Below are 18,634 nucleotides of genomic sequence, written 5' to 3'. Positions count from 1 at the left end.
ACAACTTTCTGGAAAGTTTCCCCATGTCTTGTGAATGCTGATCAATTTTAAGCACAAAGTTAAAGCATTGGATGCACACCACAAAAAACTGGTCCTTCATTAAAATTCTCACGTGTCTGATGGCTCTTAGAATCAGAATATGAAAAATGCTTCAGACAGTAAATCTAAACAAGTGCTGGCATAATTTATTTCCAGAAATCTCAACTACAGAAGATGGCAATTAGTAACCAACGATCAGAAAAAGGACAGAACAGTAATTAAGTATACTATTAGAAAAGCCACATATTCTTGTTCATTTCTTGGCACAAGTCAAATAGATTGTCAGCAGGAAGCAATATTGATGTTTATAGCTGATGCCCCAAAGCTCCAGCTTCCTTGAAGTCTCCTATTCCTTTGATCTGTTGCTCTATCCCGAATACCAAAGCTTCCTGTATGGGCTGAGTGAAGCATAGATTTAACTTCTTTCTTTCCTAAAATCTCTGTTTGTGATTGCATTTCACTGGAAAGATTTCTATGCTGTCAACAATCTCTACTGGTCCAAAACACATGTGGGAAGTTCCCTATAAATTAAGGGAAATGTTCCCTGGATTTATGCAGGTTACACTAACGAGAGCCAGACTAGGAATTGAGACTGCTTCAGACTGGAAGTTGTTATAAAAGGTTAAAAAGGAAAGTTTGTGGAGGAAAGGAGCAAATCCAGAACAAGATGAACACAGAAACATATTGATCTTTGTGCAAGTAAATGTCAGCCCACTAATCAAAACCAACACTCAAAGAAAAAAACTTATATTTATATCATGCATTTCATAGTTCAAGATGTCTCAAAGCATTTTACAACCAATTAAATATGTTTTGAACTGCAATCACTGTTGTAATGTTGGAGACACAGCAATCAATTTTGCACAGCAAGGTCCGAGAACACCAATTTGATAATGACTTGATATCCTTTTTAATAAACTTTTACCTAAGGTTAGAGGATAAATATTGGCCAAGACCAACCTGCCAAGTAATGGCAGGGAGGTTATGCTGGAACTCAATAAAACACTAGTTATTCTCAGCTACAGAATTGTGTGAAGTTCTGTTTATCACATTATTTATAGAAAGAATGTAATGACACTGGCAAAAATACAGAAGATATTTATAAGAATAATGTAAAGATTGGAAAATTTTAAGCCATGAAATAAGATTGGACACTTTGTTGTTTACCATGGAATAGAGGAAGCAGAGGTAAGATTTAATTGAGCTGTAGAAAAGTATGAGAAGCCTAAGCAGACAGGATAGCAAGGGCCTACTTCTCTCAGTAAAAAAGTTAATAACTAGGGCGCAAACATTTTAATGTAATCATTTTGAGGAGTTTTTTTTATCAGGTTGGTGCAGGCCTGGAAATCACTACCTGAGAGGGAAGTAGAGGCAGAACTATCCATTGCATTTTGTAGTAACAGCATCAAATTGAAAGAATAAGCATATACTTTTGCAAAGTACTAGGTCAGATGATTGGGCAGCAACAAAAAAATGCCTAAACAAAAGGGAGTATGAGAGAAAGCTAGCTGAAACTATAAAAACAGACAGAATGAGCTTCCACTGGCATTTAAAGAGGAAAAAAATAAATAAACTTTGGTCCTCTAGAGACTAAGAATATGGAACTAATCATAGCATATAAAAAAAGGGCAGATGATTTAAACAGATATTTTTGTGTCATTGATGTAGAGGATACAGATAGCATCCCAGAAATAAATAATTCCAAATCAAGAGGTGAAAGGGAGGGACAAACTTTAAACAAATATAATCCCAGGAAAAGGTAATTGAGAAAATTATTATACTCAAAAACTAACAAGTCCCAGGCCCAGGTGGATTTCAACGTAAGTTCTTAAGAGAACTGCTGCTAAGATAGTAGATGCATTGGTTTTAATTTTATAAAATTCCCTGGGAAGTTTCCATCCAACTGGGAAATAGTAAATGTGATTCCTCTATTCATGAAAGGAAAGAGCAAGAAAAAAAGGAAACTACAAGTCTGGCAGCCTAATGGTTAACAGAGGCAATTAACGAGTGCATTGATTAAAAGCATTCAAAGCAATGAAAACAACTGGTAGGCCAAAGGATTGGAACTTATTTTAGGAGGCAGCAGATGACTAAAAAGCTAAGAAAAAAATAGAGAAAATTGATAATGAAAGTAATTTGGCAAGAAATATAAAATAAAGCAGCAAGAGCTTTGATGGGTACATAAAAAGAAAGCAGCTAAAGAATTATGGGAATCTTGGAGGATGCAGCTGAGAGGGGTCAAAGTATTTGACAAATTAATGGTACGAAAAGCTGACAAGTCATGAAGACCCAATGATCCGCATCCAAGAGTTTTAAAGAATATAACCACAGAGTCAGTGAAGGAATGGGTCAAAATATTTTTAAAAGTTGCAGGATTCTAGGAGTGTTTGGATTGGGAGGATTGGGAAATTGCTAAAATGAAAACCCCATTCAAGAAGGGAGGACAACAGAATGTAGTAAACTATTTTCAATAAGGAATCACATAAAAGATTATCAAACAAGATAAAAGCTCATAGTATTAGGATAAGGTAAGAGTACAGACTGAGATTGGTTAACACAAAGAAATTAATTAGTATTTCTCAGGTTAGAAAGATATAAGTGGAGAGTCAGAAGGAATAATTCTTCAGCAACAAATACTTAAAAGTTCTATTAATGAATGGAGGAGGGGGGCAAAATGTATTGTATCTAAATTTACTGATGATACAAAAATAGGTTGGAGAACATGTGAAGAGGCATAAGGATTCATCAAGGGGATATGGATAGGTTGAGTGAGTGGGCAAAATTTTGGCAGATGGAGTTTAATGTCAGAAAGTGAAAGGACATGCACTTTCGTCGGGAGAACCAAAGGCAGCCTATTATTTAAGTGAAAAGAGACTAAAATGAGTGCAGTATAGAGGGATCATGGTGTTCTTGTGCTTGAAACACAACATCGTAGCATGAAAGTGGAGCAAGCAATTGCAAAGGGAAATGCAACTTTTGCCTTTATTGCAAGAAGGTTGGAGTTAAAAAATAGGGAAGTCTGGGCACAGGGTGTTTGGAGTACTGTTTTGCTCCCTGTATTTAAAGAAAGATTCCTGAAGGAGGGCTCATGCCTGAAACATCGATTTTCCTGCTCCTTGGATGCTGCCTGACCTGCTGCGCTTTTCCAGCAACACATTTTCAGCCTCTTTAAAGAAAGATAAACTGGCATTATAAACAGTTCAAAAAGACTCACAATGCTGATTCTCAGGATAAAGAAATTGACTTATCAACAACAGCTAAACAGGTTAGGGCCTCTATTTGTCAAAGTTTAAAGGAATGAAGAGTCACCTTATTGAAACACCCAAGATTCTAAGTGGGCTTAGGAGGATAGATGTTGAGAAGATTATTTAAAACTGAGATGCAAAGAAATTTCTTCTTCCAGAGGCTAGTGAATGGCTGGTATTGCCCAGCCTGCAGAATTACTGGAAATATTTAGAGAAGCTAGATAGATTTTTGAAATAACAGGGAGTTGAGGGCTGAGGAGTTGGCACAGAACAGGAATTGAGGCCAGGGGTAGATCAGTTACAATCTTATTGAAGATCAGGCCTACATAGACATGTAGAAACTAGGAGCAGGAGGAGGTCATTCAGTCCTTCAAGCCTGTTCTGCTATTCACTATGATCAGAAACCCTTGAATGTTAGTGGATAATTATTTATACTTGCAGGCTTACAACAGGTAGAATAAACATTGAAAGCCATTAATTTGTTTTCAGTTTAAATATCAAGAATTGATTTGCATTTGTAAACTTAGAGACTGACAATTTTTCAAGTAGTTTGTAAGAGAATTGACTGGAGTTAGAAACATCTATATTCTGTCTCCTAGACAGGAGGCTATTTTTTTCAAAGTAGATGAGGGAATAAGTTACTTCAAGAGAAAAGTTTAGTTTAGGCAAAATCCGGGTATTAGTCTTTGGTGAGAATTCTGCAGATGATTCATAGCTAAGAAAGTCTAAGCTCTGATTTTTGTACAAGTGGTCATGTAAGGTGGTTACACATAATACAAAATTGCAGAGAATCAGTTATGTCAAACTTTAAGATTTGATAATAATTACATGAGTAATTTCTCTGTATTTGGATTACTGTAAAGTGATGGTGTTGGGCAATAGATTGAATCTTTATTTTGTAGAAATCCAGAAAAATAGCAGCAATAGGCCACTCAGCTGTGTGAGCCTGCTCTATCTTTCAATATCATCATGTCTGATCATTCAACTCAATACCCAGTTCCAGCTTTTTCCTCACAACTTTTGATCTCTTTAGCAATAAGTACAATATCCAACACCTTCTTGGAAACATTTAGTATTTTGACTGCAACTGCTTCCTGTTGCAGAGAATTCCATAGGCTTACCAGTTTCTGGGTAAAGAAATGTCTCCTCATCTCAATCCTTGAAATATCAGGACAAAGAGGTGGATAAAGTGGTTAAGGTGGCATATGTTACACACTTGCATTTGCATAAAGATTTGGATCTCGGGGCTGGTTGCCGTGGTTGTGAATATGTTTGCCAAAGTGGGAAGTTGATTTAAGATGTTTCGTCCCCTGTCTAGGAGACATCTTCAGTGCTTTGGAGCCTCCTGTGAAGGGCTGCAGTACTGCGTTTTCGGGAATTTATTTGGTTCCATTTCTGCTGCTTCCAGTTGCTGGTTCTGATTGTTCATTGTAGTGGCCGGTACATTGGGTCTAGGTCAAAGTGCTTGTTGATGGAGTCCGTGGATAAGTGCCTCGCCTGTTGACATTCTCTGGCTGTTCTCTGTTTAGTTCGTCCAATGATCGTTGTATTGTCCCACATTTGTAATTATACGCATTGAGTTTAAGAGCAGTGATGTTATGCTGGGACTGTTGCTGTTTAAGCCACAATGAGAGTATTGGAATTGCAGTTCTGGAATCCAGATTAAAGGCGGAATGCACAGGAGAGGATGCTGAGGAAATTTACCAGGTTATCTTCTGGACAGTTTCAGTTATGAAGAGAAATTAACAATCTTGGGGTTATTTTACTTTGAGTAAGTAATTGAGAGAGGACATGATTGAGATATACAAAATTATGAGGGCAAAGACAGGGCAGAGGGTAAGAAACGTTTCTTCTTGATGGAGGGATCAATGATTGGGGGTGGCATAGATTTAAGGTAAGGGGCTGGAATTTTAGGGAATATATGAGGAAATCCTATTTTCACCCAAAGAGTCATGGGAATCTGAAATACGGACTGCCTGTAAGGGAGGTAGAGGTAAAATCCTTATAACATTTCAAAAGCATTTCAATATGCACTTGCAATACCAAGGCATGCAAGGCAATGAACCACATGCTGGAAAATGGGCTTAGAATAGTTTGATGATTGTTTTTCACCAGCATTGATGCAATGGCCAAAGGACCTTAACCTATGGTGTAGATCTCTATAATTCAACATATGGCCTCTCTTGTATTCTTAGACTATAAACCCTGGTCTGGACTCCTTGATCAACAAGAACATCCTTTCTGCATTTACCCTGCCTAACCTAGTTAGAATTTTATAAGTTTCTATGTGACCCCACCCCACTCTTTTAAACTCCAGTCAATATATTCCTTACTGATCTAGTCTCTCCTCATAAGTTGTCCAGCCATCCCAGAAATTAGCTTGATAAACCTTTGTTAAACTCCCTCCATAACCAGATCATCCTTCTTTAAATAGTGAGACCAAAACTGCACACACTACTCCAGGTGTGGGTTCATCAAAACCCTATATAACTGCAACGAGACACCGCAGCTCCTGCACTTGAATTCCTTTACTATGAAATCCAACATATCATTTGCCTTCTTCGCTGCCAACTGTACCTGCATGTTTACTTTCAGTGACTAGTGCACAAGGACACTCAGGTCACGATGTAACTCCCCTTGATCCAATCTATCATCATTCTGATAATAATTTGCTTTCCCGTTTTTGCTACCAAAGTGGATAACTTCATAGTTATCCATGTTACACTTCATCTGCCATCCATTTACCCACTCACTCAGCCTCTCCAAATCCCACAGCAACATCTCCATTGCCTCCACACAGTTCACTCTTACACCCACCTTTGTGTCTTTTGCAAAATTGGAGATATTTAGTTCGCTCATTCAAATCAATGTATACTGTAGCAGCTGTGGTCCAAGGACCGATCTCTGACGTACCCCACTAGTCACTGTTCCATTCAGCAAAGTACTCATGAATTCTTATTCTTCATTTCCTGTTTGTCAACCAGTTCTCAATCCATGCCCGTATATTACCCCAATCCCATGCACTTTAATTTTACATGTTAATCCCTTATGTCGGATATTATTGAAAGCTTTCTGAAAGTCCAAGTGAACTACAGCCACACCCCTTCTCAACCGTGCTAGTTTTGCACTTAAAGAGATTCCGCAATTTCATGTGGCAATGTTTCAGTGAATGACTACGATGTTAGTTGAATAAAATTAACTATCAGACCAGGAATCATTTGAGATCTGGCTTGGTGGTCAGTACCGCAGCCTTACTGCACCAAGAACCCGAGTTTAATTCCAACCTGGGTGACTGCCTATTTGGAATTTGCACAGTCGCACAATGTGTCTGTGTTGCTTTCCTCTGGGTGATCCAGTTTCCTCCCACAGTCCAAAGATGTGCAGGTTAGGTGGATTGACCATGCTAAATTCCCCATAGAATCCAGAGATCTGCAAGCTAAGTGAATTAGCCACAGGGAATGCAGAGTTACAGGGACAGGGTAGGAGGTGGGTCTAGGTGGGATGCTTAAGGTCGATGTGGACTCAATGGACTGAATGGCCTGCTTCCACACTTTAGGTATGCTATGATTCTACTTGTCCAGTAGTACCATCGCAGCTGGGATCATAACAAATGGAGAAATTGAGGAATGCAGATGTTGGAGACCAGAGTTGAAAAATGTGGTGCTGGAAAAACACAGCAGGCCAGAAGCATCTGAGGAGCAGGAGAATCGACGTTTCAGGCGTAAGCCCTTCTTCAGGCTTATGCCCAAAACGTCGATTCTCCTGCTCCTCGGATGCTGCCTGGCCTGCTGTGTTTTTCCAACGCCTCATAACAAATGGAGGCTGTTGACTGAGATTTGAAAGTTTTGAATAAAGATCAACTGTGCCTCTTTTAAACATGAAGGTGTTGAACATTGTGGTAAAACGCAGGATTTGCTTCTCAAGACAGTTCTGAATGTTGCTAAGAGTTCTGGAGGTAGATGACGTAGCAGTAGATTATTTGAAATCTTTGAATTAGGCTAAGCTGAGAAAGTCAGCAGATAAACTGAAGATAGAAATAAAAGCACAATGTTGTAAGGAGGAGATACTGAAAACAATTTTGAATTCGAAGAGAAAATGGAAATTGAGATGTCATAGCTAGAATATACTAAGATACAATTAGAAATGAAAAAGAAAATTACTTAGAAAGAAAAATGAAAATACTTTGGCTAGATGAAAAAAATGAAGAAGAGAAAATGTAAAGATTTGAATTGAAGAAAAATAAGAAAAAAAATTGAAAAAGTAAGGAAAAGAAACAGCAATGAAAACAAGAGAAAGGAAAACAACTGAAAATAAAAAGGGAAGAAAATTAAAGCAGGACAGTGGGATTTAACTTGTCCGCTAGTACTGTTCACTAACATTATACAGCATTTGATACCACATTAGAACATAGAAAAATACAGAGCAGTACAGGCCCTTCGGCCCTTGATGTTGCGCCGATCCAAGCCCACCTAACCTACACTAGACCACTTTCCTCCATATGCCTATGCAATGCCCGTTTAAATGCCCATAAAGAGGGAGAGTCCACCACTGTTACTGGCAGGGCATTCCATGAACTCACGACTCGCTGAGTAAAGAATCTACCCCTAACATCAGTCCTATACCTACCACCCCTTAATTTAAAACTATGCCCCCTCGTAATATCTGACTCCATACGTGGAAAAAGGTTCTCATGGTCAACCCTATCTAAACCCCTAATCATCTTGTACACCTCTATCAAGTCACCCCTAAACCTTCTTTTCTCCAATGAAAACAGCCCCAAGTGCCTCAGCCTTTCCTCATACGATCTTCCTACCATACCAGGCAACATCCTGGTAAACCTCCTTTGCAACCGTTCCAGTGCCTCCACATCCTTCCTGTAGTATGGCGACCAAAACTGCTCACAATACTCCAGATGCGGCCGCACCAGAGTCTTATACAACTGCAACATGACCTCAGGACTCTGGAACTCAATTCCTCTACCAATAAAAGCTAGTACGCCATACGTCTTCTTCACAGCACTATTTACCTGGGTGGCAACTTTCAGAGATCTGTGTACATGGACACCAAGGTCCCTCTGCTCATCCACACTACCAAGTATCCGACCATTAGCCCAGTACTCCATCTTCTTGTTACTCTTATCAAAGTGAATCACTTCACAGCTACATTGAACTCCATTTGCCACCTTTCTGCCCAGCTCTGCAGCTTGTCTATATCCCGCTGTAACCTGCCACATCCTTCCTCACTGTCAACAACTCCACCGACTTTCATATCATCCGCAAACTTGCTCACCCAACCTTCTAGCCCCTCCTCCAGGTCATTTATAAAAATGACAAACAGCAATGGTCCCAAAACAGATCCTTGCGGAATACCGCTAGTAACTGCACTCCAAGATGAACCTTTACCATCAACTACTACCCTCTGTCTTCTTCCAGCCAGCCAATTCCTAATCCAAACCTCCAACTCACCCTCAATGCCATACCTCCGTATTTTTTGCAGTAGCCTAACATGGGGAACCTTATCAAACGCCTTACTAAAATCCATATAACCACATCTACCGCTTTACCCTCGTCCACCTCATTAGTCACCTTCTCAAAGAATTCAATAAGGTTTGTGAGGCAGGACCTGCCCTTCACAAAACCATGATCACATCACTATCCTTGATCACATTATTCCTATCCAGATGTTCATAAATCCTATCCCTTACAATTCTCTCTAAAACTTTGCCCACAACAAAGGTAAGACTCACCGGCCGATAGTTACTAGGGTTATCCCTACTCCCCTTCTTGAACAAGGGAACCACATTTGCTATCCTCCAGTCTTCTGGCACTATTCCTGTAGACAACGAGGACATAAAAATCATGGCCAATGGCTCTGCAATCTCCTCCCTTGCTTCCAAGAGAATCCTAGGATAAATGCCATCAGGCCCAGGGGACTTATCGATATTCACCCTTTCCAGAATTTCCAAAACCTCTTCCCTACATATGTCAAAGCCATCCATTCTAATTAATTGTGACTCAATATTCACATCGGCAACAATGTCTTGTTCGTGAGTGCATACTGACGAAAAGTATTCATTCAGTGTCTCCCCAATTTCTTCAGTCTCCACACGCAACTTCCCACTACTATCCTTGACTGGACCTATTCCTACCCTAGTCATCCTTTTATTCCTAACATACCTGTGGAAAGCCTTTGGGTTTTCCCTAATCCTACCAACCAAGGACTTTTCATGTCCCCTCCTTGCTGCTCTTAGCTCTCCCTTTAGATCCTTCCTGGCTACCTTATAGCTCACAATTGCCCCAACTGAACCTTCATGCCTCATCTTTACATAGGCCGCCCTCTTCCCTTTAACAAGGGATTCCAATTCCTTATTAAACCACGGTTCCCTCACACGAGCCTTTCCTCTCTGCCTAACAGGTACATACTTATCAAGGACACTCAATAGTTGCTCCTTGAACAAGCTCCACATATCGATTACACCCTTCCCTTGAAGCCTACTTTTCCAAGCCACGCATCCTATGTCATGCCTCACCGCATCATAATTTCCCTGTCCCCAGCTATAACTCTTGCCCTGTAGTGCACACTTATCCCTCTCCATCACTAGAGTAAAAGTCACCGAATTGTGGTCACTGTTCCCAAAGTGCTCACCTACCTCCAATTCTAACACCTGGCCTGGTTCGTTACCCAGAACCAAATCCAGTATGGCCTCACCTCTTGTTGGCCTGTCTACATATTGTGTCAGGAAACCCCCCTGCACACATCGGACAAACACCGACCCATCTAACGTACTTGAGCTATAGCTTTCCCAGACAATATCTGGAAAGTTAAAGTCCCCCATAACAACCACCCTATTACTTTCACTCTTCTCCTGAATCATCCTCGCAATCTTTTCTTCTACGTCTCTAGGACTATTAGGAGGCCTGTAGAAAACTCCTAACAGGGTGACCTCACCTTTCCTATTTCTAAGCTCAGCCCAAACTACCTCAGATGGCGAGTCTTCATCCATCGTCCTTTCCACTGCTGTAATACTACCTTTGACAAGCAATGCCACACCTCCCCCTCTTTTACCCCCACCTCTGACCCTACTAAAACATTTAAACCCTGGAACCTGCAACAACCAATCTTGTCCCTGTTCTACCCATGTCTCCGTAATAGCCACAACATCGAACTCCCAGGTACCAACCCACGCTGCAAGTTCACCTACCTTATTTCATATACTTCTTGCATTGAAGTACACACACTTCAAGCCACCTTCCTGTTTACAGGCACCCTCCTTCGAGATTGATGCCATGTTCCTAACCTCCCTACACTCCAGGTCCTGCACCCTAAAGCTACAGTCTAGGTTCCCATGCCCCTGCAGAGTTAGTTTAAACCCCCAAAAGAGCACTAGCAAACCTCCCACCAAGGATACTGGTGCCCCTCAGGTTCAGGTGTAGACCATCTTGTTTACAGAGGTCCCACCTTCCCCAGAAAGAACTCCAGTTATCCAGAAACTGGAATCCCTCCCTCCTGCACCATCCCTGTAGCCACGCATTTAACTGCTCTCTCTCCCTATTCCTCGACTCTCTATCACGTGGCATGGGTAACAAACCAGAGACAACAACTCTGTTAATGGTAACTATCTAAAATAACAGATCTTTGTGTAGGGGATAACATATTGGGCTGAATAGAGGTTCGGTTAGCTCACAGAAAATGAGAGTTGGTGATAGATGGGCCATTTTTTTGATTAACAAGATGTGCCAAGCACACAGCTAGGTTATTTGCTGGGTCTGACAAGGATGCCTGAAACCAAATGCAACTCGAGAGTAAGATGGTTGTATGCTAATTACAGTATAATTGGATAAGAATTTGGTTATTATGCATGTGAGGAACAAGTAATTAAGAGTGTTGGAGATTTATGTTGTTTAAATTTGAATAAATTGGGTCAAAAAGTATATGCCTGTACTCTGTATAGTCAACATTTAACCTGTTATTTTATGTGCCACAAGGAACAATGCTGAGGCTGCAATTGTTTATAATTTATCTCAAGGACTTGGACAAAGTGACATAAAGTACAGTGACTAAATTCAGTGATGACACAAAGAAGGTAGAAGGTAAGTTGTGAAGATGACACGTAGAGAAGGTGAATGGCAGGGGTCTTTTTCCTAGGATGGGTTAAACTAAGTTTAACTGTGATAACCTAACCTGAAGTAGCAAACCCAATAATGTGTACATTATTGCAAGAATGAAACAAGAAAAACATTGTATGTATCAATCATCTTTCTCAATCTGAGGATGTTCTGAAAGTATTTTATAGCTTATACAGAATCATCAAAATATAGTAAAAGCAAATTACTGTGGATGCTGGAATCTGAAACCAAAAGAGAAAATGCTGGAAAATCTCAGCAGGTCTGGCAGCATCTGTGTGCACGTGGATTTCTTCTGGGTGCTCTGAAAAGAGCTGACGTTTCGAGTCTAACTGACCCTTTGTCAAAGCTTTATCAAAATACTGTCACTGCTGTAATGTAGAAAACTTGGCAGGTAAATTTGCATATAGTAATGTCTTACAAAGAACAAGGTGAAGATCAAAATCCTATTTTGTTTGTAATGTCAATTAATGGATTAAAGAAATTGCCAATATACTGGGGACAACTCCTCTGCTGTTTTCAAACAATGTCATGAGATGTTCTAGAGAGAGAAACTGCTTTGCTTTAATGTCTAGCTCAAAAGTTAACAACCCCGACAGCTTATCACTTCCTCAACACTGCACAGAAGCGACAACATGTGCTTATGCCATTATTGTGGGGTTTGAACCTTTTTAAATCAGAGGTGATGTGGTATGTAAGTACATCATGAAACTGACCTAAAACAATCGACAGAAAGCATGGCTGAAGCTGGATGTTTATTTATGTAGGAAATTTATTGGTTAAATTAATAATTTACCAGTTAATGATTAAATATTTAGTTATTAATTATTTGAATGAGCAGGCATGATGGGCCAAAGTGTCTTTGCTGCATTGTATGACTCTATAAGAAAATTAAAATATCATTACTTTTCCTATGTTAGTGTGATTTTCTTATATCATAGTATGCTTCCCCTTCTCATTATATCAGTAAGGTTGAATGTTTAATTAACTAATGGTTAATTTTAAAATGGTACAAAATGCCCTCTCAAAATGCTACCCAATTTTTTTAAATGTCCTGTCAATTCATCTCTATTACAATTGAGAAATCCATGATCTCGCATGTTAATACATGATATTACATGATCAGTGAAAAGCTAGGAACCATAATAATGTAAAGAGTGCCTTACAGAATGAATAAGAGGTCCCAGAGCAATGCCACTGTCGACGCATCTGCCAGTTATGACTATGTCAGCTCCAAGGTCCAGAGCTCTGCTGATTGGTTTGGCACTGTTCAAATATAAATTCAACAAAGTTACAATGGCATATTAGACAAGATTAGATTCCCTTATTAGATTTCCCTGTATGGAAACAGGGCGTTTGGCCCAACAAGACCCTCCAAAGAGTAACCACCCACACCCATTCCCCGACCTTATATTTACCCCTGACTAATGTACCTACACTATGGGCAATTTAGCATGGCCAATTGACCTGACCTGCACGTTTGAACCGTAGGAGGAAACCAGAGCACCCAGAGGAAATCCACGTGCACATAGGGAGAATGTCTGTGTAGAGCTTGCACAGTCACCTGGGGCAAGAATAGAAGCTGGGTCCCTGTCACTGTGAGGCAGCAGTGCTGACTGCTGAGCCACCATGCCGTCCCCATTTATTATTTACTCTGATGAGCCAACTTCACTCAAAGCTGAAAACAATGCATTTTATTGATTGGAGATGCCCATTTTGGACTGGGGTGTACAAAGTTAAATATCACATCACACCAGTTTATAGTCCAACAGGTTTAATTGGAAGCACTAGCTTTCAGAGTGCTGCTCCACCTGATGAAGGAGAGGCACTCCAAAACTAGCTTCCAATTAAACCTGGTGTTTTGTAATTTTTTAACATTTTATTGAAGCTTTTTATCTTGTATTCATTGAGATTCAATAATGTAATTCTTTGTACTCAAGCTTATTTAGCAATGTCGACCAATCAGTCACGTTGAATGTTGGACACAGGCTGTTTGAAATGAATCATTACCCCACCTACAGCGAATAGCCACGGAGACATACTGTTTGACACTATCTGCTGATCTTTGTAATGTTCGGTCTACATACCTAGCATTACACTAACAACCAATTTAAGGTCATCAGTTAGGCTTGCAGTGTGGTACACAACTGTGTACTAGGAACTATGGTAAATCTCATACCTTTCAATGAGAGTCCAAGTTACAATAGTAAGCTTAGAACAAAAAAAATCATAAAGGCACAAAAAGAAACAGAACAGAACCAGGTCAGACCAAAGAACTGAAAAAAAAATCAGAACAGAATCAAATACCAGATAATCAAATACAGAAAATCAAACATAGAATAGTAGTAATAATCCACAGGTCTGAAAAGTTAGAATGCAGACGTACACCATACACCACACCACACACAGCAATCGCAACACCTCCCCCCCCACCCCCCCCCCCCCCCCCCCCCCCCCACCGGCCTCCAGTGCCCTTTCACTATTGGTCAGCACAGCCAAGCTGTCACTGTGTGATTGGCTGAAGAATGTTATGAAAGGGTTCAGAAAAGATTTACAAGAATGTTACCAGCGTTTGAGGGTTTAAGCTAAATAGGGAGAGGCTAAATAGGCTGGGTTTGTTTTCCCGGGAGTGTCAGAGGCTGAGGGGTGACCTTAGGGGTTTATGAAATCACGAGGGGCATGGATAAGTCTTTTCACTGGGCTGGAAAGGTCCAGAACTAGAGGGCATAGGTTTAGGGTGAGAGGGGAAAGATACAAAAGGGACCTAAGGGGCAACTTTTTTACAGTGAGGATACGGGCAAAATGCTGGCAAATGGGATTAAATTAGATTAGGATATCTGATCTATATGGAGGAGTTGGACTGAAGAGTCTGTTTCCGTGCACTACATCTCCATGACTCTCATAGATGAACAGGCTCATGGCTCAATCACAGTTAAACATTTATATTTTTGAAACTTTTCAGAATGTTTTCTGTCTGAATAATTTTGCCAGGACTAATAGTTAATTAGAAATTTCTCATTACAGGTAAAACAAGAGTATTGACTTTTGATCAGTTCTTACACACAGATGTGGCTTAGCACATTGCAAATAAAATTCCAATATCTAAAGCGAGCGAGAGAGAGAGAGAGAGAGAGAGACAGAGAGAGAGAAACATTTGTGGTTGTCATTAACCATTTGTGATCTGATTTGAATCTCTTTATGAACTTATTTGGTTCTATAATTATTGATTAAACAATTAATAATGTGATCTCTAGAATCATTTTATCTATGGTTTACAGAGTAGTATCAAATGTAAAATATTGTTAATTAAAACCTCAAACGTTGCCATTGTTTTATATATGGCTTACAGAATGTTCTCAAATGTATGCACCAACTACAACTGTTCTATTGTTCATGTGTTGTTATCTTCAAATGTTAGTTTCATTACTTATGGCTTTAGTTGACCTAGGAAAATGTTGTTGTCAGCAATAGTCTTTTACGACTCAGTGACCAGCAGCCATCGGCCATCTTGTGCTTCTCAGTGAAAGCTGGCCTTATCACATATTAATACACAGGGCCCTGTTCTTTGCAGACAGAAAGAGGATGTTCACATGTTACAAGCTCCCCTCCAAGTCACACACCACCCTGACTTGGAAATAGTAACCATTCTCTCAATGTTGTTGATTCAAAATCATGGAACTCCCACTTTAACAGCACTAAGGATGTATTTACAGACAGCTCACTACCCTGTACAAAGGCCACAAACTAGAAAACTGGATTTCACCATTAGCATACTTATCAAAATTTGATGCGCTTACTTCATATTCTTTATAATAACTTAGGATAAGCAGTTGCTCCACTGCTGGATGTGATCGTGTTCAAGTGGTGTGTCTGGGCAGGGTGTTTGTGCGTGTGTATGTGGTTGTGGGGTGTGGGCTTTTGCCTGTATGTGGGGGGGTGGGATGGAAGAGAGCTGGGAGGCTTTTTTGTGTGTGTAGGGGGGGTTGCATATGTATGTGATTGGGGGAGATGTGTGTGTGTGTGCATATGTGTGGGAGCAGTTGGGAGGTGGGCTTGTGTGTGTGTGTGTGCGTATATATGTGTGTGTGTGTATATATATATATATATATATATATACATACACACACACACACATATATGTGTATGTGGTTTTGGTGAGCAGGTTTGCATGTGTGTGTGCATGAGTCTGAATTTGTCAGTCGTTGAGACACAGATGACACTTCCATCACAGGAAACTGCATGTGGAGTATTATAGATGGGAAATTATTGCACTGCGACCCACAGACAGCTCTTTGTGAACAGGAAAATCTCTTATTCTGGAATCTGGAATTGTGAAATGTCCAAAGGCCTAAATGCAAAGAATGAACATGTCCAAAGATGTTAATGCTGGGGATCACATAGCATTGTTGGTGAAGATATTGTAAGGATGTTTCAACGTCTCAAGAGAAGTTAAAAACTGTTAATGCACTTTGTTGTGAGTTTAAGAAAAAGCGAGCTAAAGGATTTTTTAAAGTTTATTTCACTTAATAGTTAAAGCATTCATGTGCTTAAAGCATAGTAAATAAGAATTAACAGGAATTTCTATTTGACAATGTTACTGAGGCATTCCGTAGGTAGACAATATCATCTCATATCTTCAGGTGTGTTGGAGAGAAGAAAAAGGACCTTTGAAAACAAATTGAAATGTTAAATGCATGATTAGAACATAATGTGATAATAGATGAACATTTATATAGACAGCAGGTAAGCTTTTGGGATTTCACATGATTACATAGTAACATAGAATTGAAGGGGTACATCACCGGAGGAGGAGGGCAGACACAGAATGAGAGAATAATTCAGGAATTTGACAAGCTGTTAGACTACCAATGCAGTGAGAAAGGTGAAAGCGCATCAGAAGGGAACCAACACCATTCAATTAGGTAATCGATGGACAGATGACATAACGATAAAAGCAGTCTGGTAGAAGCAGCAGCAATTGGTCTGGAGGAAATACACATGGTCCATTCACAGAGGGATATGGAAGAGGATGTGAAATGCGATGGGAAGTACAAGGATTTGTAAAAAGTGCTGATGACACCTGGGAACGAGAGAAAAGGATGGTAGCACCACACTGTACTCAGCATCATCTCACAATCTATACCACAGAAATGCACACAAGAGGAGGGGAGCCATCCCAGAGAGGATGGACAGATGCAGACTCACAGCAAAATACTTTCAGCAATACATGGGAATCTGCCCAATGTAACCCAGGAAGACCAGTCAATATTTGCAGGTTACATCAGCTCAATCCAAACAGGCAATGGGGACAGTTAGAAATTGTTTTCAAAGGAGTCTTCCTACCAAGTCAGGAGCAAACAGCTCAGTGGTTAGCACGGCTGCCTCACGGCATCAGGGACCCGGGTTTGATTCCACCCTCAGGTATCTGTATGTGTGGAGTTTGCACATTCTCCCCGTGTCTGCATGGGTTTCCTCCGGGTGCTCTGGTTTCCTCCCACAATCCAAAGATGTGCTGGTTAGGTGAATTGGCCATGCTAAATTGCCAATAGTGTCATGGAGGCGTAGGTTAAGTGCATTATTCAGGGATAAACATACGGTAAGGGAAGGGGTCTGTGTGGGTTACTCTCTAGAGGGTCAGTGTGGACTTGTTGGGCCGAAGGGCCTGTTCTCACACCGCAGGGATTCTATATTGTCTAGTTATTATCGACAAATTTACTGGGAGAAAGGAAGCCTATCTCTAACAAGTGTGTTTAGGAACAAATATTGCTTTAATAACAGTAGAGAAGTAATCCCAAAATGGGGAATATCATTACAGATGGATTCAGATCAGAGAACACATTTTACAGAATGATGGATTAAGGATTGATGAATTTACAGCAAGTAATTAAGAAGGTGCATGGAATGTTGGCCTTTACTACTAAGGAGTTTAAAAATAGAGAAGTCTTGTTACAACAGTACAGTGTGTTGGTGAGGTTGCACCTGGAGTATTGCGTACAGTTTTAGACCTGTTATTTTTAAAGACTGGACATACTGGCATCAGAGGCAGTTGGAAAGAGACTCAATAATCTAATTCCCGACATGAAGAGGTTGACTTGAGCATAGTTAAATAGGTTAAACTTTTATTCGTGAGAGTTTAGAAGAATGAGGTGTGATCTGTTGAAATATACAAGATTCTTGCCAGAGTAGATGGGGAAATCTTGAATGAGGGGGCGTTGTTACAGAATAAAGGGACATTAATTTAAAACTGAGACATGAGGGAATTTCTTCTCTAAGACAGTAGTAGATATCAGGAATTCTTTATCCCAGAGAGTTGTACACCCAAAATAACCAAAATTAATAAATGGTAGAAAGATCTGAAATATCAAGAATTTGATCCCTATGACAAGTTTGAGACATAGACAGGAAGCTGGAAGAACACAGCAAGCCAGGCAGCTTCAGGAGGTAGAGAAGTTAACGTTCCGGGTGTAACCAATTCTTCAGGGCTGGGGATGGGTGTGGGGGCAGTTGCAGGTAAAGGGGTAGGCGGGGGCAGGGTGGTGAAGTGGGGATGTGAAAATAGGTAGAAGGTGCAACCTGGTTGGTCAATGGGAGGAATGAATCTGGTTGGGAGCAGTAGCAGGGAGGGGAGGGCTGGGAAGGGAGGTTATTTGAAACTGGAGAACTCAATGTTGAGTCCTCCAGGCTGTAGGGTGCCCAGGCAGAAGATAAGGTGTTGTTCTTCTAATAGGAACTGTGATTTGTTTTGGCAATGGGAGGGGGCCAAGAATGATCATGTCAGAAAGGGAGTGGTTAGGGGAATGGGCAGCGACTGGGAGACCTGGTCGGCCCATGTAGAGAAGACCACATCAGGAGCACCTGATGCAATAAACTAGGTTGGAAAAGAGTCCTTCCAGCACTGAGCCTCTCCAGCCCAAAGTGAATAATGATGACACAAGCTTGAGAGAAGCAGAATGGCCTACTCCTGCTTTTATTTCTTAAGTCCTTATGAAGTTTGCAAGTTCCTGCGAGTCAAACAAAATTTCACGCCCTCATTACCCTAAGATCTTAAGTGTTGTAGACAATCAATGACTACGAGAGAGAGAGAGAAAGAAGAAAGGTCATGTAAGGGAATGGGAATGAGAGAGAGAACGTGTCAGGGAAAGGGAGCCAGAGGGACAATGTGTGGGTGAATATGAAAAGAGAATGTGGGAGTGAATTTGACAGAGCAAGAATTAACGAGGGAATGTG

At 40.5% G+C, this 18,634-nt stretch overlaps 1 protein-coding gene across 2 annotated transcripts in view; it reads right to left on the bottom strand.

Moving 5' to 3' along the window:
• lratb.1 (lecithin retinol acyltransferase b, tandem duplicate 1) overlaps nt 1-18,634 on the bottom strand; it is a 156,734-nt gene that overhangs the window by 113,145 nt on the left and 24,955 nt on the right. For both annotated transcript variants that reach the window (XM_060832622.1, XM_060832632.1), the window contains one exon: nt 12,574-12,673. In XM_060832622.1, the coding sequence (XP_060688605.1) occupies nt 12,574-12,673 (100 nt within the window). The remainder of the gene's footprint in view (nt 1-12,573; nt 12,674-18,634) is intronic.

This window comes from Hemiscyllium ocellatum, chromosome 1 (assembly GCF_020745735.1).
Source record: "Hemiscyllium ocellatum isolate sHemOce1 chromosome 1, sHemOce1.pat.X.cur, whole genome shotgun sequence".
Taxonomy (NCBI): Eukaryota; Metazoa; Chordata; class Chondrichthyes; order Orectolobiformes; family Hemiscylliidae; genus Hemiscyllium; species Hemiscyllium ocellatum.
This window is presented reverse-complemented; position numbering and strand designations above follow the sequence as displayed.